Source organism: Cebidichthys violaceus, unplaced genomic scaffold (genome assembly GCF_023349555.1).
Source record: "Cebidichthys violaceus isolate CVI_PGR_0920_01 unplaced genomic scaffold, fCebVio1.0.p SCAF_14, whole genome shotgun sequence".
NCBI classification, from domain to species: Eukaryota; Metazoa; Chordata; class Actinopteri; order Perciformes; family Stichaeidae; genus Cebidichthys; species Cebidichthys violaceus.
Window position 1 is genome coordinate 331,892 of NW_027176307.1, and position 25,225 is coordinate 357,116.

The 25,225-nt window shown below is 40.4% G+C and overlaps 1 protein-coding gene across 1 annotated transcript in view; it reads left to right on the forward strand.

The window, feature by feature from the left end:
* rngtt (RNA guanylyltransferase and 5'-phosphatase) overlaps positions 1-25,225 on the forward strand; it is a 71,247-nt gene that overhangs the window by 33,550 nt on the left and 12,472 nt on the right. Inside the window, exons 11-13 of the mRNA XM_068708346.1 lie at positions 165-329; positions 13,564-13,632; positions 24,488-24,588. Coding sequence (XP_068564447.1) covers positions 165-329; positions 13,564-13,632; positions 24,488-24,588 — 335 coding nt within the window. The remainder of the gene's footprint in view (positions 1-164; positions 330-13,563; positions 13,633-24,487; positions 24,589-25,225) is intronic.

Consider the following 25,225-nt stretch of genomic DNA (forward strand, 5'->3'; position numbering starts at 1 on the left):
GGTGCACAGCGCAGTCTAAATAAAGACTATACTGTATTTATATTGAAAAGATGACATTTCTTTATCTTTTATAGCAAAGACTACACATAGTTTTCATGCATGTGTGTCTAGATGAGTTTCCAGGTTGCATTAAGTGATGACTGAGTTTGTTCTTTGTGTTTCAGGGACAGCCTGTCGGCCAGTGTGATTTCAATATTCGGCTGTTATGCATAGAAAAGGAGATCATTTCACCCCGGATGGAAAAGATGAAGACTGGACAGATTGACAAAACCAAGGAGCCCTTCAGTGTCCGAAATAAACCTTTCTTTGACATTCATGCATCACGGAAGGTAACGTCAACAAAGACATCCTTTTCACTTTCCATTTATTTCACAGATGTGACCAAGTTAAAACACACAAAGATATCACTATGCCACTATCTCATCTACAACTTAATTTTGTGATTCAGTAATGTCTCAGTTGAGGAGCCATTGAGAGATTTAGTCACAGAGTCTTCCTTTAGGAACTAGCTGGAGGACCCAGTTTCCAAATGTCTTGTCCTTGGCTGTCAAAAAGTCACTGCTTTGTTGCTAATACCTCTAATAGCCCATAAACTGTCATGGTGCTGTTTGCTGTAATGGCTGTCTTTGATTGGTCAAACACATTTCTTGAGCCAGTTGTCAGTGATTGCCTCCTCCTATATCTTTGTTTCTATCTGTGTGAATACAACATAACGTATTCATAAGTTAATGTGGAAAAAATTGCATAGGAATAAAGCTCTTTTTTTATGTTAATTCACTTTCTCTGGACTATTTTGCTTCCGATCGTATTTTTTATTTTTTTTTGCATTTTCCATCTAGTAAAAAAATAAATGACCACGGCTCATGTTGTCATACTGTGCTGTTCACAGGCTGAGGACAGCAGAGCTTTTATCCTCTGAATAGCTGTTAAGCCTTCCTCAAAGGCCTGCACTTGTGCCCTAATACCAGGCCTGTGGGAGGTCGGAGCACAATTAATTTGATGTTTTTGGTCGGGCCAAGATCAGTTGGGAATCTTGGCACTGCACACTCGCAGATGATCAAAGTATTTGAAGAGGGGAACATTTCTTGTGTTGCGGTCGCATGTCTTCCTCTGCCAACACCGATATCCTCGTGTTTTTGCACTTTGTAAAATTCTTAGTATGAATAGTTGGGTTACCTCTGGTCTAACCCTGGGCTGCCTGCTTGTACTTGTATAAAAAGATTGACTCCCACCCTCAGAGGGGGATGTTGATGAAGATACTCTTGGAATTAAGTCACCGGAACTCTGTCTGGTTTCTGACTGCTCTATTGTGTTGTACAGCTGCCATCTGCTCCCCATACAGTCATATCTCTGTTGTATGGGACATTAGAAGAGGGGAAACTGGAATCTGGCGTATTAATTCATAGTAGCACAGCCCTCCACTTCATGGCATAGCAACCAGAAAGTCCTTTTTTTTTAGGAATATTTCAGTCACAGACCGGAGTTGTATGATGGCTTTTGTCTTTGGCTGGGCTGCTGTTTTTCAGCTCAGACACTTACACACACATGCATGCCGCCATTTCCCACCAATTGGGACCATTTATTCTTGATGCTTCCTCCACTTGTCCAATTATCTAACAAAGACCCCTTTTTTGTACGACAGAAATTCTACATTAGGACAACCCGATAACACATTTTGGAATTTCCCTTTTGTTGAGGTTGAATGGAGTTGGCTGGCAAAATACATTTTGTGTTTATAATAATTCTGCATTTGATGGCACTCAGTTGGTGCTGTCTGTTCGACAGTTAATGTCTTTTTGCATATTTACTTTTGTACCTATGTTTCAATAATGGATGCTTTGTCTTTATTGGTGGTTTTTATCTGATGTGACCCTCACTCGCAGTGCGTACCCTTAATGTGTACACCACCTGCTGAAAATCATGATGCATTTTAAATGCCAAAATCAAAGCAAATAAAACAGATAAATAATGTGAAATACACGACACATTTTTCTATATTTGCTTTTTAATGTATTCATTTGTGTCATAATTAAATGGAAAAAAGTATGCATGCAGATTAGTAAATAACACACAATTGTATTTGCATTTGTTTTTCTTCAATAGCTGAATGAATTGTTCTTCATTGTGACAAGAATTGGCAAAACCACATTTACATCAAATACCACTGAGTTACATTCTTCATTGACTGCCAGCCGTTTTAGTGGTTGGAAGCTAAATAATTGCCCTTTTAAACATGTGCTTTTCATTTAATTATGACGCAGTAAATGCACATGTTAAAATGAAATGCATGTCATTGTTCACTTTTTTCTTTGTGTGATTCGTTTTTATTTAGACATTTTTAATTTTCCACAGTAGCTTTTTGATCTCTGTTTAATCTCCTCTCTTGACAAGTTTGTTTTAGTGTCATATTCTGTCCATTTTGTAAAAATGGATTTAATTGTGCTCCATTTGATTATGTGACAGATCATGGGATACTTAGATTGCACACAGGTGGACTTTATTTCATTTCATTTTTTTTGCCATTTCACCGATTTTGACTATTTTTGTGTAAATCTACAGCATAACATTCAAATACGATCTACTTGAATTCCAGGTTGTGAAGTAACAAAATAGGAAAAACATTAAGGGGGGGGAATACTTTCAGCACTGTATATGTAACATTTTAAATTGGATTAGTTACTTTTAACTTTTTGAAAATGAAACCTTCGTCAGAGTGTTTGAATAAGCCTAACATTTGCAGAGAGCATACAGTAATTAACTGTAACTCATATTTAATAAAGTCACAATTGATAACTTTAAAATTACAAAAGGAAATTAGATGGTATTAATTTATCCTTGCTCTTTACAGAATATCTAATATCCCTCGCTCATTTATCATATTTCTATAGAAATTAGGCCGAAGCTGAGTAAAGCTTCCCCTAATGAAACCGGTGTCTGGAGTTGAGACTAGACCATAACACGCCTCCTCCCAGGAGTCCAGATAGGAGAGAATGACTTCAGCTTACCTGAGAGCAGATCTCATCTTCAAATACCGTTTTGAGCTGAGATTGAATTTGGATAGAGACCTGAAAAGTAGTTATCTGGAGACTTCTGTAGGACTACAGTGTTTTCATGGAGCTTGAACCTAATCACGGCGGCTGAGATAAAGGTTTAGAGTATGTACTGAATACAAAATAATCAAATCACGCTGAATCGCTGATGTGCGTTTTTGCTGAGTGCCCATTTTGTTTGGTAAACTCTACTGAGAGCTACTTTGCTGCTGCCGCTTCATCAAAAGAATATCTTCTAAAAGTGGGACAGAGTAGTCAAACACCTCTGTCTTGACTGCTGCCTATGGACTCGACAGGCACATTGTCTAGAATGTGTTTTGAGTGACTGGTTAAAGATGCCAAGATGCTCCACAGAGCAATTCAGCAAGTCTTCTGTTGGGAAGCTTTTGAATGACATTTAATACTGCCCTTTCTTTTGTGGTAAATGTATTGTATTTTTCTTTTACTTTTTTTTTTTTATTAGTCCTCTTTTTGTGTCTCTTGTGGTTGACTTTTATTCAATAATTGATTGATTGTATTAAGATATTGTTTTTCCATTTAGTGGCTGAGCACTCATGTCCTCGTGAGTTTGTGTGTTTGTTACGAGTGTTGTCGCGTCACTATGTCTGATGCATGCTGCGGGCCGTGACCTGTCTGACATGAGCCTCTTTTCTTATTTGTCACAGGGCATCGGTGACCAAACTGGTTTCCCCTCTAGAGGTGAATAGTGTATCTAATATAATTGAATTGCGACCTACCTTTTAGGTTCTTTGCTAATCATATCCGGACATTTTTTGCGATTTCAATTTTCTGATTGTGTGTTCCCTGATAGAGTCCTAATCATTCCGCGCCAAGCTTGTGGTTTGGTTGAAGCTTATCGTTATCTACATCAAACTCTCAGGCTTATCAGTAATATAATAGTTGTGTGTTCTGTGTCACGTGTGGCTGTCGTGTGGCCCTAAGGCCGACATATGACAGGGTGGCAGAATGAGAGTTTAAGCTAACAGCGGAAAGTCTTGATCTGACTTTAGATCTGTTACGATGACTTCTTTAGTTGCACCATATGTTGTCCCAGAAATAATTTGCTATAAACAATATTATTGTAAATATACTATGTACTTTGAAAGGTTGGTATCCAAAATGTGAGTGTAAATGCTGAGCGTGCACTGCAGCTCAGTCTGTTGCTTGTGTAGAAGTGTTGATCCCAGACAGTCTATCGAGTGACTTTAATAACAAGACTCCACACCTGACTCGCCTTCCTCTCCAGTGGGCTCAGGCGTCATTAACGGACCTTGAATCCATGCACATGTCCCCTCATGGTCCTTCTCTTGTTGCTACACCCAGATCTCAAGAGTCTTGCTTTTTGCAGGTTCGTAGTGACCAGGCCAGATGAAACCAGCGTGTCTCATTAGCGGAGGGCCTGTCAGTCTGCAGGTTTCCCCTCTTGCTCGTCGACCTCGCACCTCTTGTCAGCTGTCGAGTCTTGCAGTTGTCTGAGATTGAAAAGCATGACCTCGGGTCTCCAAAGTCTCCTTTATGTGTGTGTGTGTGCTTTAACACAATCAAGCTCTGGTATTGTGCTGAATCTGAGCTCGATACCTGATCTAGTTTGTGGCGAATCCGCCATCTGTATCAGCTCAAACTGAAGATGTGTGTTTCTATCACTTCACAATATTGTCATAAACCTTTTTGCTAGAGAATGAGAAAAAAAAAACAACTGCCTTATTGACCTGTAAACCTACAGCGTCTTATTTGTTATAATTAACAGCAGAATGTGGGACTGCTTCGACAGGGAAATATAAATGTCGCATGTAGCAGAAATACACTGCAAATAATGCATCCCTCTGCCGTGGTGGTACACCAGTCCTCTACTGTGAGGTTCAAAAGCAAGCTGCACTTCATCACCTGCATCCTCTCTCTCTCTCTCTCTCTCTCTCTCTCTCTCTCTCTCTCTCTCTCTCTCTCTCTCTCTCTCACTCACTCACTCACTCACTCACTCACTCACTCACTCACTCACTCTCTCCGCTTCTCTTCTCTTCTCTTCTGTCTCTCTCTGTTTCTCTTCTCTTTCTTCTCTCTCTCTCTCTCTCTCACTCTCTCACTCACTCACTCACTCACTCACTCTCTCTCCGCTTCTCTTCTCTCTCTTCTCTTCTGTCTCTCTGTCTCTCTTCTCTTTCTTCTCTCTCTCTCTCTCTCTCTCTCTCCCCCCTTCTTTTCTCTCTTCTCTTCCGTCTCTCTCTGTCTCTCTTCTCTTTCTTCTCTCTCTCTCTCTCTCTCTCTCTCTCTCTCTCTCTCTCTCTCTCTCTCTCTCTCCCCCCCTTCTCTTCTCTTTCTTCTCTCTCTCTCTCGCTCTCTCTCTCTCTCTCTCTCTCTCTCTCTCTCTCTCTCCGCTGCACCCACTCACAGAGGGAATCATGTCGACGGTTGTATAAGGCCTTGGGATGCTTGGAAGAAAACACAACATGGGCTCGATGACTAATGTTTGTGTACCTCCGTTTGCCTTTTTTTTTTTCATTTATTTCAAAGCCTCCAAGACATTACGCAATGTCCGATGATGTGCAGCACATCTATACAGTAAAGGTCTGATTCACTGGAGAGAAAGCGGGTGAATGTGTGGCAGGCACCGAGTGGAGCGGCTCATTGTATTTGTTCTGCTTGCCGGCTCTCGCTGTGTCTTCCAGAAGGGAACAAACATCCTGTGTTTCAGGTCAACAGGTGTTTTTTCGTCAGATGTTCTTTGGACATTTGAGTTCGTTCTACTCTGTCTATAGTCTGCTGTTTGTCCCAGTTTGCGGATGACATGACATCCTTGCGCTCCTGTTTTGAGACAAACAGCGCTGCTGCCATAACAATACCAATCCACATGCATTCTTTTTCAAGAAATGTCATTTTAATCATTTCTGTGTTGTGCTTATTTTATAGTCAAACTTCTTCTTGTTTTTTTATGTAAGGATATATAAAATACAGTGATACTATTATGCTTTTTTCAGTGGTGGTATGTAAGTACATTTATGCAAAAACTGTACTTAAGTACAACTTAAAGGAATTTGTACTTTAGTAGTAGTATTTTTATTTATTTTTTAGTAGCAGGGCTTCTGTTCGGTTATCACGCAATACATTAAGTATAAACAGCGTAGCTGGTATAAGCAAAGTAATTATTAGTGAGAGTGAAGTAATGAATGAAAAGGAGCATCCTACAATCTTATCACCTTACGTTCTGGTGAATTTTTATGGTGGAAATGTTTTCTTATTTAGCCTATAATTAAAAAATCACAGAATTCTGTCACCACTGTGTCATGAGTCAACGATTTCTGTTTTTACACCTTGTGTGGTCGGTGCACACAAGGTGTAAAAACTAGCTAGGCTGCTTAATAGGAGGCAACTATTTTGCTGATTCAAGGATAAGTTATTGTCATTATGCAACACAGGGATGCACAACAAAATGCAGTTGTAGCCCATTCAGTGCACAAGTAACAAAATGATGGAGCCAGGTCTCTGTAAGATGGGCCTTAGCTCGTGTGATACAGGTGTTGTGATACAATACAGTTTCACATCCAATGGCTGTTTATCTTAATAAGTCTCTAAATCTTGATTTGTCTCCCTACTTTAACAAGGGAAGCAAATTCTTTGCAGGCCTTGCCTTGAAGAACCCCAAAGTCAAACGTTCTTTGCTTTCTGACATCCGGCCAACAGCAGCACTCTCTAGCTCAGGGCAGAGCCTCTTCTTCTACTGTAAATTAGACGGCACGCATGCTGCTGGAGCCCAATGAAGGGCTGCCTCCTGGTTGTTGCCTCTTCACACTGACTCTCTGTCTGCTGTCTGTATGAATGTGTCTGAGTGTGTGGGCTGTGCTCGGCACCGCTGTGTGTTTGTGCTCTATCTTTTCCTCTCCCGGAGACGGGCCGGTGAGGCGTCTCACTGGCAGTGGTATCGCTTCAGCTTCAGAGTCCCATCGCTGCGACGTGAGAATTTAATCCTCGTACGGCTTATTTGTTTGGCATTACGCATATTATTAATTTCTCTATTCTGTCCCTCCGACTTGTGCTCCCTCAGCTGTCCTGATGGGCATCAGAGTTTGTATAGCTCACCTTATAATAACCCGCTATCTACACTGTCACAACACGTTATTTAAGACCCCTAAACAAAAGTATATAAATCATGTACTGCAGAGTGCAGCCATTGTGTCTGTGTTATCCTCTGAAATATTTTATTTTCCATTAAGCTTCAAATTATTAGTCAATGAAATGATTACTTTGTCATAAAATTAATCACCAGCTGTTTTGATTATAGATTAATCATTCAAGTAATAGTTTTCAGCAAGACATTTCTGGCTCTTATTCATAGCAAATAGAATATTTTTAGGTTTTTGGATCGTTAGTTGGACAAAACGAGACATTTTAAGGCGTCGCCTTGAGCTCTGGAGACTTGCGATATTCATTCTACAGAGCGATCGATTTAACTGATGAATCGAGAAATAGTCTGTAGATTCCTCTCATGAGCATAATAATGACTTGCAGCTCTATTTTCAATATTTCCGAATGTTATTTCAGGCAGAATTCTGTATGGGGAAGAGACTCATGTTTTATTAATGAAATGTTGTAGTGGTGGGAATGTAGTGGTGGGGTTCAAACCCATCTCCCTCTTAGCACTGATAACCAAAGCCTATTTATTTTGATGGCTATGTATGGCGATTTAAAAAGGAAGCTGAAAAACAAAACCTGTTTTTGCCTGAAGCTCTGCTTCGGCTCAGATTATGAATTTCAGGGCAACGACTTCTTGGTTCCTCAGGTCTTTGGCGTCTTACATTAACTTGATGCTAACTTTTTAGTAATTTCACGGTAGGGGGTGTTGGGTGCTAGTCACTCATCAGGATACTTGTCCAGTTCGCCGCAGGTTTCTTTTTCATATCACAATTCAATTTCATGCTCTGCCCTGATATTTCTCATCACCCTCACCTGCTCTAGTCTTATACTACCCCCTCATTGGTTTAATTCTTAAAATTGTAACGCCTCGGTTCATCTTTTCCCTGTTTTCACAAACGAATGTGTAAAAAATGTAACCTTTTTTTTTTTTCTTGAAATTTCATGCATCCAATCAAAAGATAAGATATCAGAAGACGTTCAACTTCTTCAGACTGTAACCAGAAGTTTAGCAGCCCTGCCCATCCGCTCTGCAGTGTGCTTTTTTCGCTTAATAGGGAACTGCATCCTGGCTTCAGAGCACCATTCACATTAGGTTTGAAACGAGCCTCCAGCAACAGCCCTGTGGTCTGAGTGGAATATCAATCCATCCTTTCCGCCTTTGATTCAGCCCCCGCACCTAAACCTCCTCAGAGCTACGAGGTTGAGCAGACGGCAGAAAAACACAAAAGCTTCAGGAATGGAAAGTGCATATCGTATCCGTTCAGGTGTGCTGAGGAGAAGCTGCCGATTTATTGCGCAGAAAATGAGCCGCGGCATCGTGTCCTAAATGAGAGCGCGCTGCATTGTCCTGCCTTCATATGCATATTAATAAACCATAAGGTGGAGAACTATTTAACATACACATGTGGACTCTTAGCACCTTTAGTAGCATACTTGGCAGACCTTAACTCATGCATGCAAAGTACTCAGTTAATCATCTTAAAAGCTTAATAACTGGTTAATATTAGTTTTTATTGATCACATTTGTCTTTTACGGTACAATGTTTTGGCCTATTGTAGTCAAACCAGTTGGTTTACTGTCATGGATTTTTTTTTGGGGGGGTTAATTCTTTACTGCCTCTTGGTTTGCTGTCACCTTGAGTAGAAATTAGTAGAAAACCTGTTCAGCATTCCGCTCACTTCTGCATATTTTATATTCCAGCGGAACAATTGTACACCAGCCCATACGATCTGTTATTCACACCAGGATATTGGCATTCAAAGTCAAGGTCACAGCGGTAATGTGCCCACCTGGGAGGCTTTGCTGCAGCTAAACGTGACAAACACAACGCACAGAAATCCAGTTAAATGATCTTAAAAGGCAACAAACAAGATGAAAATGCCTTGTCTTAATTAAAGGCAGAGGTTTGTTGGATACCTATATTTACACATTTTTAAAGAATTACCTCAATACTAGCTTCCCAAAGTGATCGGGACAGACCATGATCAGCACAGACTCTGGATGTATTTGATTGATTTGCTTCTTTTTCTTGTTGGATGCATTCACTGTCCACTCGTGCAGGAAATCATCAAATCGGCTGGACCCTTTCCTTGTTCAAAGGCTGTGATTTGACGAAAGCTGAAAAAAAATCAGTGGATTGATTGATTATAGGAAATGAATATGCAAAAGTTCTGATAATCAGTAAATGGAGTTATTCTTTAAGCAAAAATGCCAATTATTCTCCAGTTCCAGTTCCCCAGATGTCTAAATGTGCTTTTGTGCTTTGAATCATTAGTAATTGAATATATGTTGTTTGTCAGACAAAGCAAGACATTTAAATCTAATTATGCTCATAGTAGCCATTTTTATATTGTTGGGGTTTCTGTGTGCAATTCTATTAAATGCTTCTTAACTTGCACATCTTTATGTTACTATTTCTGGTCAATTATTCATAGAGGTAAAATGAAGAGCCAACTAGCATTGATTGCAATTGATTGGTTAATTGAAATAAGCCTTCGCTGTGTAGACAGACTACATTGCAATGAATGGCATATTTCATGTCACCTTTGGTGCTATCCGGCAAACTCTAAACCATATATCATTCATCATTGTGTCCTTTTGTGAAATGAGCCCGAACATAAAACACTGCAGAAGAAAATGGTCTGACTTCCATCCCCCTGACATTCATTCTCTCCGGGGGGAAGACATTGCATAGCATGTTAGTGGGTGATTTGTCTCCCCGAGCCCTTTTGTGTGTCCCGTCTCGGCCCCGGAGTCTGCAGTGAAAGCTTGATCTCTTAATGGGGCTTTGCTGTTCGCCTCTTCCCACACAACACTACTGTACCACGCACAACTTTGTGTTTCCTTCCTAGAGGGGTTTACCATGAAAGCAGGGTCGCTGCCCCCTCTCTGCGTTATTGCTCCAAGGAACTTCCCTACTGTAGGAGGATGTGTGAGTGGAAGTCTTCTGCTCTTCTTTCCATCCAGGGTTCACTGTGCTTGATGAAGGTTTGTGGGTGGGTGTGCTAAGATGGCAAGAGAACTGAAATGGAACTCCCAGATCTTACCGCCTACATGCCGTTCCATCATAAAGGCACCAGTTCTTTTTAGTCTGGCTATCTGCCTTCTCCATGTCAGCACGATTGTCAGGCTTTGTGTGATCTGCTGTGACTCATTCATCATTCTGGAGAGCACTGATGTTGCTCTGCTGTCTTCGCAGATAGACCAGGGACCGAACATTTTTCTGTGTCTGCGCCGTGGATAAATGTGCGCTCGCTCCTCTGAGGGCCGGTGACTTCATTTACTTCCCTGCAACACATCTTTTGAGAAGTAGTTCTGTTTTGCGTCAAAGTATTTTGTGGAAAGGTGAAATCACCCCGCGGTATAAATGCAGACACAAGAAATGTTTCTCTCCCATCAAAAGCAGTGCTCTGCAGCGGCAGAGCTGTGGTTTGTGAGGTGTTTTTTTTTAACCAAACCCATTACGGGCTATTTTCTGCTACAGCGAGCTGAAGTCAGAGCAGAACGTCCGAGTTCTGTTGGAGAAGTAAGATAATCATTTACAATTACATTTTAGCGTGCGTTTCCATCCACAGTTAATGGGGGGGGGGGTAACGCGCAAAGACGCTGTGCCAACAAAGGCAGGGAAGAAGACTGCAAGCTAGTGAACATGCAATTATAGAACAATGCATGATTGAAAATGTTTTATTCATTTTTTTTTTTTTTTTTTTTTTTTAAATCTGCTTCATACAAGTTATTTGTAGGATTACAGTTTTCTCTTCCGCTGTGTATGAAGCTGTTTACCAGTCTCAAAATTAACTGCCGATGTAATCATGTTCTATTAGACGCACTCTTGTATTTGTGATGGCGGTTATAATTCGCTTGGTCTCCGAGCAGCACCTGGACAGATGATGGCCATCTGTCGACTCCTGCGTTATGAATGCGTCCTCGCTCTGATGAATGTTGACGGTCTCCGTATCTCCTAGTCAACAGGCACCTTCATCGTCCGCGCCTGCTGATTGAAATATCCCAGCTGGACAGAGATACAGGCGTTGTTGATTAAAATTTCCCTTTATCGCCTCCTGTCATTCCGACAGGAGATGACTTACAACATGTTATAAAAGGCCACTCAAAGCACATTGTTGTTGTTCCACCTTTCAATACCTCCCTCGTCTTGATGGCTTGGATATGATACCTGATATCCGCTGCATTGCGCTAATGCATAAGCTTTCCATGTTATTGACCAAGGCCATTTCCTGTCTGCCTAAATATATTCACCATCCTCATGCCCAATATCAAAGACTGCTCGACAGGTTTTCACACAAAGGATTGCGATAGAATCCGTATTTGTGCAATACTTACACTGACAATTGATGGTCAACGGTGATTCTGCAGTCTCTGTTAATATCTTCCCTTTAATAAAAAAAAAAAAAGCTTACAGATTCTGTTCTGTGTGCAATCATATATTAGACGTGGCATTTGGTATTACATTACAGCCGAACATTTTCCAAGGCATATGATACGTTTTTTTTAGATTGATTTCCTAACTTCCAAGCAGCAGCAGGTCTCCCTTCATGCCAGCGCAGTATGGAAATAAACTTTGCTCAGATTGCTCATCCATCATGAATAGCACAACATCATAGAAAGTGTTTTGCATTTTTTTTTTTTTTTTTTTTTTTGTGAAGGCGACGTGGTTGACTTGATGGTGCCGTTTCAGTTTAATCTCAACTCTTGTGTTTAAAACATTGATTTGAAGGTCTTATGTTTCGGTTCTTTGGTGTTTGTCAAATCCCTCTGAAGACGGAGCACTCCGCTCACCTTGCCTAAGCACACAAAAGCCTGGAAGTCTTCATATTCATACTTGACTGCACATAATTCTTGACGTTGTACTAGTCTGCTTTGACTCTGTGTTTGGAATTTAACCCCAACACTAACAGCTCATCTATTTCTAATATTCAGCCTTATTTTTATATATTTCATTGAAGATCTGTTCGAGATGTGAGGCAAAGATACAGCAGGTGACACCATGTTCACTCCTCGTCTAAACAATGTGTTTAGCTTGATTCAGTGTGAGTTACACTTCCTAAGAACGGTGGATCTTCTGTACATCCAGGGGTTCCACTGCAGACTGGAACAGCTAATGGATAATTCGGCCTGCTTTTAATGAGCCTGATTCTCTTAAGGTGTGGTGTGCACAACAAATGTCTTATGCAAATCTAATGGGCAAAAATTAGATTGTGGCACTGTGGTCTCTTCCTACGTTTGTCCAATGGCCTCAGTGGAGAGTGAGTTTATACTTTAAAGTTCATATAGGATTAATATTGCTTTTTAGGAATTAGGAATTGACTTCAGACAGACGTCTAATGGATCTGGTTCCGAGGTGACGAGATTAAGCAACTGCTGTTTTAACAAAATATCTTACTTGAAGTTTTAGTGTGCTTGTATTTTTTTCCATGTAATATAATAATAACAACAAACTTTCATATATGAAATGCAGCACAAAGTGCTTTGCAACAAAGAAAAATAGACATAGAATGAACAAAAACAGGAATAGAATGACATAATGTGACATAAAACACACTTGATCGTTATTAAATAGAATACATAGAACATTAAGTTGAAAGTAAAACCGACCGAATAATAATAATAATAATAATAATAAAAATATCACAAAGTTGAAAAGAAACGGTCTGTATTAGTTTTTAAGGCAAAAACTCAAAGTATTTTGCCTTGAGTGTAGTTGCTGGAATGTAAATGTGTGTACTTCAGTTCTGGAGGAAGAGAGCAGTTGTATGAAAGAAGAGTCAAAAAGGAAAGCTCTTTTAAAGTGTGGGGGGGGGGGGGGGGGGGATCTCTTAATCTGTTCCTAAATGCAGAATGGATATTCCGTCTTATTTGAGTGCCTCTAATGTGCCTTGCAGTAGTTGCCATGTCTGCTGATGTGCTTCATGATGTAGAAAATGTGCTTTTGTTGTATAGTAGCTCTGCCGCGTCTCCTGAGCCTCCCATGTCTGCTGCGGTGCCTGAGCTTTTCTTTTCTCTACAACAGCTGTGCTGCTTGGTGTTAATGGAAGAGATGAAATCCACTCTTTCCAAGTCATCAGGAACCTAATGATTTTTATTTTTTTTTGCTATTCTGGTCCTCAACCTGGGCTGTCAAGTTTCACATATTGATCTCTCCATCAGACTTAGAACTCTGCAGGATTTCTCGAGTGTACACTTTCCAGTCATGTTGAAACTTTGCCTACTTCTAAAGGGTTATGTGTTGTTGGCAGACTCTATAGCTGCGGTTGACTTTATGAATCAATGTCATTTCATGTGTTCCCAGCTGAAGCTTTCAGCTACCTTTCTTTGTTTTGCTTGGCTGAAACTATGTCCTCCTTTTTTTTTTTTTCTTCTATTTTTCAGCTCCTGGAAGGCAGCTTCACGTCCCAGGTCAGCCACGAAGTCGACGGACTTATCTTCCAGCCATGCGGGGTAAGCCTCCCTCTATGTATGACAATCTGTCATGTTTCAAAGCCCCGTTGCCACAGGTTGCTCGTCAGGCGAAGCGTTTTCTTCCACCGAGCTCCTACATGAAAAGCGGACAGCTTGTCACTACCACCTGCCGCTTGCCACTCTCTATATCCGTATCGCCCTCTGTTATGGTAAAGGAAGCCACACTCCTACATGAATTCACATAAACACAGTGCCCTCTGTAAGAGGCTGCACCGTAAAACAGACACATGGCAGTTAGTGTTACGACGGAAACGGCCTTGGTAAGAATACCAATTTACGAGGTTGTTGGAACAGCAGAAAATCACGTATCTGTGGCTGCCATACCATCCCTCTCCTCTTCTCCTGTGATGGACTCATGGGTCAATATTCCACAGTGTAATATATGAAATATTGTGTCGCTCGTAACATTAGTGCAGGAGAAGAACATGGTATGTGTGCGCATACTTTTAGGTATCTGGAGAGCCTGCCAACCCACAAACTTGAGAAATAAGTCAGTTGTTTGTGGGCTATCTCCATCATAAAACGTGTGATTAAATAAGCCATTCAGATTTGGCTACCCTTCGTAATTTCATAATGGCAACAAAAGCAGCAAAATGTTTTTGGCTTGATTGACTCCAGCAGATTTGCATGACAAAGAACTGGGCAGCGCTCGCATCCATGGTTAATAATAAACGACATGTTGTGTGTGCTCACCTGCTTCTCGTTTGTCATTTTAGTTTTTTTACCCCAGACATGTTGAACGTCTATGAGTCGAAGGTATATAATCAACCAAGGGTTTAACATCAATACAACATTATGCTGCCATGGTGCACTGAAAGGCAATTTTTTTCCTTTGGCCACAGCCCAATCAGAGATGTTTATTCAGGTATTTGCCATTTTTCTTGGTTGAAAGTGCGATTTTAAGCACCAAATGCATTTTTATCCACAGCTAGCAGTAGAGATGTTCTGCCATATGTAACTGTGGCTTGTAACTTTTATTTTTTTTCCCAGTAGCAATGATGATTCCCAACATCGCTTAAAACTTTTTTTTAACGTAGCTAATTTCCATAGGAGGAAAAGAGCAGGTGAATTTGTATTCAGGAAGATTTCCCTTTGAGGAATACAATATGAAGGCTTTTCTTTCAGCATAACTGTATAAAACTCATACAATTCATATTGATTATGTAGATTTATAGCAGTAAAAACCTAGTTCGCCATGCCTTGGATCAATATAGTGAGATAAAACGGGGTGAAATATCAATTATCCAGGATGAGATGACATGTCTCTGGATGGGACAGATATAATAAAATAAATAAGCCTAGCATCACTGGCCTTGAGAAATGCATCTGTTAATATTAATATTTTAGAGCGACTCCATAGTTATTGGATTGAACGTGTTCCGTTTTTTCTGTGATTTGTGAAGTAATTAGTGTGTAACTGTGGCCGTCAGGTAGCAACAGTTCTCAGGAGATGTGGAAATTAGATTTGGAGGAGACAAGTTGACACAGCTGCGTTGTCTCTCCACCGCAACATGAGCAGAGATGATGTGCATCTCCGAGCAGCAGACGTCTCTCCAGGGCTGGTTAATTAATGCATCACTGTCCTGATCAATATGCCATGAATTTTTGCAGGTGCTTGCATTTCTTGCCACTCAGCTTTGTTTCTTGCAGAATATAATCTTTCCACTGTCTGTTTTTTTTTCATACATGCTGTTGTCAAGACTGGACTTTTCTAGTTTCTGAAAGAATGTTTGGTCTTTAAACAAGAGGGGATTGCAAATTGGATTTCATTCTCTGTCTTAATTTCTGTAGAGAACATATTGTATTGTATTTTTGCTCGAAGATAAATCAATAATGTTAAAATAGGTTTTGATCATTGGCTTCTTTTTTTTTAGCTGCACCTTATGCAAGAGATGCTTTTGACGTCATTTTTAATGGATTGGATTGAATTTCCCATTCAAACACAATCCTAACCAGAAAATGCTTTTGGATACAGAGCACATGGCTTAATGCAGCCAGCCAGTGATTTATTTTCTTCTGTAGCTTCGGTGAATTTGAGGGATTATGAACAATAGGGCCGCAGAAAGGAAAGAGAAGCACTGTGGCCTTATGGGCGCAGAGATGGGTTTGGCATTTATCACGCCGGCTGAGGAAACTGCAACAGCATCATCCCCCTCCGAGTCATGGATTAGGAATTAGTTTTTCACCGCGCTTTGTGATTTGTTTTGGCAGGTGCTTTTGAAATGATTGCCGTTCAACAAGTAGGAATAGAATCAGCCGGGGACAATGTGCAAATGTTCTGCCAATAACAAAACTGATTGCGTGGACAGGTCCGTTCTGTTGGCAGGTGCTTCTTCTTCTGTTTTTTTCACCCCTCTTAATATAATTCTTGCCTTTTGAATTAGAGGCGAGTCCTTTCATGGCCCTGCAAGGCCGAGTATGACACACACATCTCATTTTAGAAATTACTGCCAAAGACCCAGATGTGTCCCATTAAAGCGGCCTGCGCTCGGTCTGATTTGCAGATCTGTGATCAAATCGCTGTTCATTAAGATGCTTCTCAGCAGCTTCGTGAATCTGACAGGAGGACATCTCTCCAAACTCTTGAAGGTCAGCAGCTGGTTCCCGTCTGCACAGTCGCTCAAACAAATGGAAAGCTGGCAAGTCTAATGTGACTCAATGATAATGCGAATAGTTGGCCATCTGATGTGACATTACAACAAAAGTTATTGTGCAACACTCTCCAGCTTTATTATTTTCATTTTAGCATCTACATTAAGCAATTAAACATTTTGTTTATGAGGGTTTTGGCACTTTACACAACACAAACAAACAATCAGAATATGTGTCGTAAAACAACAATAACCAGACTCGACTAATGAATACAGTGTGAGGGGTTCCGTCATTACGACGCTATCCACTTAAATACAGCAGAGGCTCTTTTAAATGCCATTAACCCTTAACAACCTCGAGCCTGGTGATGACAAGGTGACAGACTGCACTTGCTTGTTTTGTAAGACTACTTTAAAATAGTCTGTGGTGATGCCATAGCTGTCACTATCTCCAAGTAATTGGAAGAGTTCATCCTTGACATTTCCTGTTCACACTGTATGTGTTTGTATTTTTAACACAAATATGAAGGAAAAAAAAAAAAAAGAGCTGTCCATATTGCGGAGTTCAGATTGCGTCCTGATGCTGTCGTAGTGGAAAACAGTGAACATGGATAGCAGCAATCTGCTGGTGCAGCCACGCAGTCAGTAATAGGAAACCTAACTTCATATTGAAGGAGGGAGTGTGATGCGATGACCTACACCAAAAACAACTTGTACAGCACCAGAGTAAACTGCACTGAAATACTAGGGAAGACTTTTTCCAGGAGGCTATTAAATATTTACAGGGAAGAATTAAGGACATTGCTAGAGGCAGACAAGGCTGTAAGGTGCATTGCTGCTATTTGGCATTTAAACTTATTCTTTTTTTGGGGGGGGGGGGGGGGGACAATTTGAAAAGGAAATGAATCATTATCTGTTTTGTCTGCAGCATAAAGTGAGGGAGCCGTGCATCATCGGTGTGTTTGTTCTCTGTCAAAGTTTGACATTGTGTGGTTTACTGAATTAATGCACTTTTTAAAATCCATTTGCTTTTTTGACCTTTGGCTAGTGTCATTGGATTATTGATTGACACTGTGACTGTTGTGTGAGATTCCCTTGACAACCTATGTAAATAAGCTATTATTTGTGAAGGATGCTGTGCAGTGGGAGAGAACATGTTGGGGTTGTGCAAGCAAATTCTCCTTTGGGGCAGTTCCATGTGCTTCCCTCTTCAGTGAGAAATCATGTTTAATTACTTCAATTTACCCAAGTTCATTAAGTATTAAAGAACAGAGAGACGGGGGGGGGGGGGTAACAACAGCATCTGGTTCATAAGTAGTTTAGCCGACTGTGAAGGCTGTGTTGGGCATTAACTTTAATACCCTTTTTGTCGAGAAGTTGTTTTGAAAAATTGCATGGACTCAATAGTTTTAAAGAATTTGTCTCCTTTTATGTGGATGTCGAATGACTACTGATGGTAAATGTGGTCCACGGAAGAACTACATATCCTGGCTATATTGACTAAGAAAGCTGATCTCTCTGACTGAGGACCCATTTCGGTTGTGCCTACATGTACCAGAATGCATTGCGCGAAAGTGGCGATTTCACTACATCTGACAAATAAGCAAAATAAACTCACAAAACATCAATGAAGGAAGTATTCTTTCACCTTTTTAAAAGAAAAAATACGCCTGTATTCCTTCTCAAGTTTCTCTTTTACACCAAACTAGACTTACTAGACAGTCTAAATTCAAACTGGACAGAAACTAAGTTAAACTCACCAAACACGTCTTGGTTAGTCTTTCCACTGCTCACAACAAGCAGCTACTCTGGTTTGGTTTGAAGTAAATCCTTAATTCAAAAAGTGAGATGTGAAACTATGCCGGCTTTATACAGTTTGCTTCAGCACAATATTTGTTCAATTACAGCCTAAAAGTGAATATTTGATGAGATTCAAGTTTACAAGCATTGTTTATTAAAGGCCTATTCAAATCAGTTTACAGCAACAGAGGGATGATCTTAAATTCTTTAACCACCAACACCACTACCCACCATTGACGCTTGCATGGGGCCATTATTAACGCTGCCTCACATTGCGATTGTTTTCCAAAGTCATTGATTGTGTCGTTCTCTACACCAACCAGTGCAATCTTAATCTTTTCTTCTGTGAATGGGGCTGTGGTTGTCTCAGGGTTAATCTCAGCAGGATCTTTGCTGCTTTGAACGTCCATTAATATTAGCACAAAGGTTTGCCACTGCGGCGGCCCGCGGTCACTGGGTGCGTTATCTCACCCAACACACGGTGTCCTTGGAATATGTTTTCTTTTGTTCAGGGAACATCGGAAAGATTTGGAATTCATAACGAAACCCATTGGCACAGATGGCAGAATTGCTTATGGGAGGGCACTCCAGATGGTGATCTCTGTACAAAGAATACAAAGAAGAATTAAAAAAAAAACTGAAATCATTTCACTTTAAAAAACAAAATCCAAGTCAGTACAGAGATTGCGGTTCACGTCAACTTTGGATCCAGTAAAGCTTTTGACTTCCTCAACCTTGTTTATTCCAAGACAGATCTTTAACGTCACTGCACCATTTTTTAACATTCCCACCAAAATGCCAAAAAAAAACACAAAGGCGCATACATACAGTGTCAATGTTGCCTCAAGAAATGGGCCCGTGTGTCTGAGCTGTAACAGAAGGAGCTTTTCTCTGGGGAGCAGATTTATTGGACTTGTCCAGCCTTTTGTTTGTAATCTGCAGCACACTTAAACAATAAGTCTGCCTCAGAGCAAAAAGCTGTTATTGAAATGAGACTCAACTAATGAAAGGACTTCTCTTGAAGCATACCCTCAAGCAGCATTTTCTTCAATCAAATTACCCTTCAAATATTTCTTAAGCTTTTGTTTATTGTGGATGCTTACTGCAATCACGCCACTACACTCTACTACACTTTGGATTTTAAGCAGACACTCCAGTACTTATAAATAAGCGTGCTGCAGATATTGCTTGGGTTTGTTGTTTATCTCATATCATTGCCAAGGAATTCATTCAAAAGCTTAAAAAAAAAACGCTCTTAAAATGTGCAATAGTTGATTTATTTCTTTACTCATTTCCTGTAAAAAATCTAATCAGTAGTGAGAGGGAGGTACAATGTTTATATCCACATAAAGGCAATCTCATCTTAGAAACCCCAGAGCAAATTGTATTCATGGAAGCTTCAGTTACAGTACGGTATCATTTGCCAGTGGAAAATCAGGAGCAAAAATGAGATGTTATACCATGTATTTTTCTACTTGGAGTACATACACTACTGTAAAAGAGCAGTGGTTCCACATTTTAGTATTCTGGTTCAGCGTTTCCTTTAAGGCAAAGTTTAAAAGATAGAGTCCTGTTTCTTTCTGTGGAAATATGGATTGTACTAAATCAAATACAGCCTGGCTGTTTTTAGACTTTAAAAGGGAAACAAATCTCTGAGCTACAGCGGTTCAATAGCTTGTCACATTGTTGGTTTGCTGGACTTCAGTAGTTGATCTCCACAACCCCCCCCCCCCCCCCCCCGGTTATTTATTTTCCTATATTGACATCAAGGAATGGCTACGGTTTGGTCCTACCGATCACAAATTTACAGAGTCTAACTGATGTCGATTGAAGTTTCATCGCAAAAGCATCTCTAAAGCTGCTGTCTGATAAGCCGCCAAGCACCAGTACCTTATTAAAGTATTTTGTTGTTTTGATGTTCTGTCTTTTCGCTCGTGAGCTCCAGGTTTCATGAGGAGCTTCAATGTTCACTTCATGCCTGGACAAGCGTGTGTACTTTCCGTCTTTTTCGTTTTCTTGCCAATTTGGGCTACTTTTGAAAATGCAGTCGCTTGTGGAAGTTATAAAGTCTTAGGTGGCAGTTTCGTGGACTACTTTACATTTTTATCTTTGTCACCAAAAAATGTTTCGTTGAAGTGGAACTGCAAAGTCAGCCGAGCAGTGCTTGCACAGCAGTAGAGCTGATGATGCCTGCGGTCACGTCACGCTGGTCTTTTTGAAAGCTGAGTTTGTTGTATTCACAAGTTTTCAACAAGAGATAAGAAGATGGAGTCCAGGAAACGCAAGTAAAGGAGCATCAAATATGAGCTACTATAAGAGGTGCAGGTTCAAACTGGTAAATGCAGAACAGAATAGAGGAGAGTAAACGACCGTCGGTAAAGAACACACAACCTGCGGAAATAGAATTGATCAATGGTCAAGTTGCACAACAACGGAATTCCATTCAACCACATATTAGAGTTTAAGTTGCGATTGTCACAAGAAACTAAATTATCTGCATGGTGAGAAACTAGGAGGGGTAAATGTAATAATTTTGAATAAAATGAGTAACTAAAGGCCCTCTGTCTGTTGCACCCCTGACCACATCCAGCATCACTTATGGGTGTGGTCACTGGTTTCACTGGTTTCCACCATGACGCTGATGTGAACGATGTAGGATGTCAAATATTTCTAAATCAGTTTTGCTGATTTTCTATGAGGAAGGAAATGCATTCAACGCACCAGTTCGACCTCACGAATACACAGTTTGCGTTTGGTGAGAGACACTGAATGTAAACATAACTTTCTATTGTTAACTAGAAAATGGCACAAGGCACCTATAGATCAACCTTTAATTAACTTTGAAAAGACGGGAGCTGGTGTCTTTACATAGTTACATACTGTAATGCTTTACATGTAGAGTATCGTTTGTGAATACAAGTATAAGTAACGACAAAGGTCTAAAATTTGAAATCACGGTTGAGTTCATTTTTGGGCTGTAAGTTTTCTTTTCACTCGTGTGGTTGGCTGTTGACTTCTCCACAAAGATGTTTTTCTTGCATTTTTCCAAAGACGGGTCAAGTAAATAATTTGTTATATAGTAATTACACTAAATTGTTGTGACATTTGTGCTCTACTTTCCTTTTTTTTTTTTTTTTTTTTTTTAAAGAAGCTGCCCACACTTTTGCTTTCACACTTTGCACCTCCCTCAGTTTTGTTTTCCCTCGGTCGCTGCCTCTGAACTTCTCGCTTGAAACAGCAGGCAATTTATATGCAATAGAACATCATTACATGAAAAATGATTTTGATAGATGGGGAGATGTGTTCTTGAATGCAGACCGGGGTTTGAAGGTCTGTTTTGCACTTCAATAATAAAGCTCTTCTTTTTGTATGTGCAGTCACTTATTGACAAGGCTAACAATAGGTAATGAAAGCATGAGTGCCACCGGCCGCAATTTTCCTTTAAGAATGCATTTAAAATGAGGTCATTTATTGAAACGGCAGCCTGATTGGGTTTTCTTTGGGGAGTAGCTTTGGTTCTGCTGGCTTGGATAAAGCAAATTTCACTGGGTTTGAAAATGTAGCACGCACAGTTTAACAAGCCTCAACAGGTCAGCAGGGCAGTGGATTTTCATTTCCTACATGTGCTGTTATTGTTTTACCACGGTCAAGATAACCACGGAAGCTGGTTTTTAGCTCTTCAGAAGTTGGTACCATACTTCTTCCTCTTTTTATTCAGCTCATTTATGGAGTAATTTGATTGTCAACTGCGGAGGACTTAATCACCACTCGCCTGTATAGATTTAATTTGGCATCAGAGCCCCATAAGAGGAAGTAAGTCTTTTCACGAGAGGTTATTTTGATGCCTGTGCAGCAGAGCATAACTAACTACATTGAAGAATGTTCCTTTCCACACCCACGTATCCAGTAGAAAAGATGTACTCTGTTCAGGTTCTTCAAAAGAGACGCGCACTCTTTTCCTGCTCTCTAGCTTAACTGCGGTGAATGGCCTTTTTGGAGAGTGCTGGTTTCAAAGGCACATGAAGGCCGCCTCCCACACAGAGAGCTCCACCGCGGACAAAGCAGAAGGACCCCACATCTCGTGTTCCCTTCACTTTACACCTCGGTCGACAAAGTCAGCCCGCCCTCGATGTAACCAAGTTATTAAAGTATAATTTCACGACTTTTACTTTGGTTTTATTTTCATAATGAGGCCCATTATGTTAAGGTTGAACTGAAATCACATTCAGTCATCCCTTTTTTTTGTAGTCAACAATAATGTCAATGCATTGTGTTGTTAATAGGGTTTTTTTTTTTTTGTTAAAAGGAGGAAAAATGGTCTTAAGTGAATTATCAGAAATTGTCGGAAAACTGTGAAACCTAAACTCTGATCTCCAACCTGAACGTCAGATATGCTACATACCCATCGACAATTCCCAGCAATGCAGTCACAAGACCTCATTATGTTTTAAATAAAGTTTTTATTGGATCATCTAACGGCCTCTAAAAAAAACCCTTTTTTCCAAGCGACAGATTTTGTAACTTTCAGAAACCAACAAACTGTTGGTAGCATCCACTTAACGCAACAGATTGGCCGGGGTGGTGAAAGTAAGGCAGAGTTAGAACTTTTTGTCTCGGGCTTTCTTTTATTGGTGTTCACACAACTATCGTACTCCCGTCACTTCTCGTGTGCTCAACGGAGTGAAACACCATGAATTCCTTCAAGGAGAGTCTGTCCACACGTAAGCACCGTTATCCTCATTTATATGCATCGTTGTGTTGAGACTACAAAGATGTTCAAAAGACATTGTTCCTGGAGACATTTTGGGGAGGCAGTGTGATGCAGCCGGGAGGGAAGGCTCTTAATGGCGTTTTGCTCCATTTGAGGAGGATAATTTGAAGCAGGTATAAACGCTTGTACAACATCCTATTAAGTGGTAATTTGTTAGCTGTATCATTGTACAACATGAGTGCAATTTCTTGGGTTTCTGGGCTTGACCCTGAAATGATTGGAAACCATTAGGAAAACTACAAGATTGTAATGCTAATCAGCAAACGGCTACACCCGTGTAATTTTATTTTTTTTATTTAAGTACTTGTATAGTTTGTTCTTCCCATGATGATTTAACGTTCCTCTTAAAGGTCTTTTCATAGGATCACAGGCAGTGGTGAAAATACTCCACTACAAGTAAGAGTCATGCATTCAAAACCTTACTTCAGTCAAAGTATGAAAGTATAATCAGCAAAAATGTACAGTATGAGAAGTATTCATTGTGCAGTAAGATGTTCCCTGTCAGTGTTTACTATTACAGATGATATTTTTTGGTTTAGTAGTACTGCTGCATTAACATGTGCGTTGCATTTTACCGCTGTAGTTGTTTCAGCTTGTGATGATCGTTTTATCACTTTTTATATACTGTTGGGTTGTTTAGTCTTCAGCAATGCGTCATATTCTGTAGGATCATATGTTTGCAGTTTTGCTGGCCTGTGAGAACCGTGTATCTCTTCAAGACAACATTTCATGAGCTCAGAAAAAAGTATTCATTCATTTTCCAGCAGATCCAAGTTTTCTCAATCCATAAAGCAGCCCTTCATACTGTGGAGATGCGTTGTTTGCGTTGTACCGGAATCTGTAAAGGAACTGAAGCTACAATAACGTGCAATATTTGCCTCTTATAAAGATAAAGTTGCATAAAATGTGAATACCGTAGTAAAGCACAAGTACCTTGATTTAAGTGAGTAAACTTGGTTACATTCCATCACTAATAATTTGTGGGTGAAGCCCGGAAGCCCTTATTTGGTCCTGTGCCGTGACGACACAGGTTCTCCTGAGGAATCCTGTCTGTTTTCCACACACTTCCCTGGAGTAGACTTCTGTTACCGGGCAACCTGACAGTGACAGAGCCTGGTCATCTGTTCCCGCCTCCACCCCGTCATGCCTTTACATTCCTCATGTTCCACTGCACTCGTTTCATGTCCTCCTCAAATGTCAGCCAAGCATAGATAATCAAAGCATGTTGTTCGGTTATGTGTGGTGTGTTGAAACGCAGTAGTGATGTGAGTAATGCTATCGCGTTGAATCAACGTTTGTCAGCCTGTAATGTATTTACACATCTATTCTTGTGCTCTTTTCTGCTTCTGTTCTTTTTCATTTAATATGTGGAGTACTTGTTTTTGATACCAAGAGGCTAAATATTAACCAGAGATCATTTCAGTTCCACGTCTTGCTGCTCTAGATAGTGTATCATAATGGAGCCTCATTTGTTTCAGCTCATTAACTGTGACTTTGGCTTAACAACTCTCAAATTTCTTTAAAGTAATTAAGTCATTATTGGTTGACTTCTACTCATGAAACCACAGGGTCACACCCGTTCCATGAAAGCAGCTTTAATAGGTATTCATCCACAAATCTTCCATATCCTAATTTGTTTGTGGGGGGGGGGGGATTTGGTTTTTACTTGCAGAGATACAAGGCCGGGAGGTGTGATGACATCCTCAAGTGGAAGCCGCCCAATCTCAACTCCGTGGACTTTCGCCTGAAGATCACCAAAGTCGGAGGAGAAGGGTAAGTCACTGTTGCCAGGGAAACACTCAGCCTGATGAGTCTAATAGCACCTATCATTTTGTGACACACTGGAGCCCTTCACACACACACACACACACACACACACACACACACACACACACACAGACACGTACAGTTTCTTTGTGTGTCTGTGTCAAAGGCAATGCTTTAATCTTCTTTTTTTTCCTGCCTTGGGGTTCGATTCCTGTTACAGTTACGGTGCTACAGTGTGCAAACATGAGCTTTTGTCTCCAGCCCCAGATATTTCGTATTTTGTCTATATGTGCAAAGAAAAAAAACCTCACTGCCTTCCCCTTTTCTTTTCTCATGTTATGTTTATCGTCCTCTGCAACATAAATTATTCAGATCCACTGGTGCTCATTCTAGCCCTTATCCTGTTAAACATTAGAGCTCTGCCGAAGAACAATTCTGTAACTAGAAACGACAATCGATTTCTGGAGCTCATTACAGCCTTTGGTATTTGTCTTAAAGTTCTAGTGTTGTGACTCTAGGAAAGGCTGTGTGCGTCTTTCAGTTGCCATTAGATGGCCATGACTTTTGGTACAATGTTCATGGTGCCCAGAGGATGAATCGTAATACCTTTGGTGATCCCCTGACGTTTCCTCTAGCAGCCTCA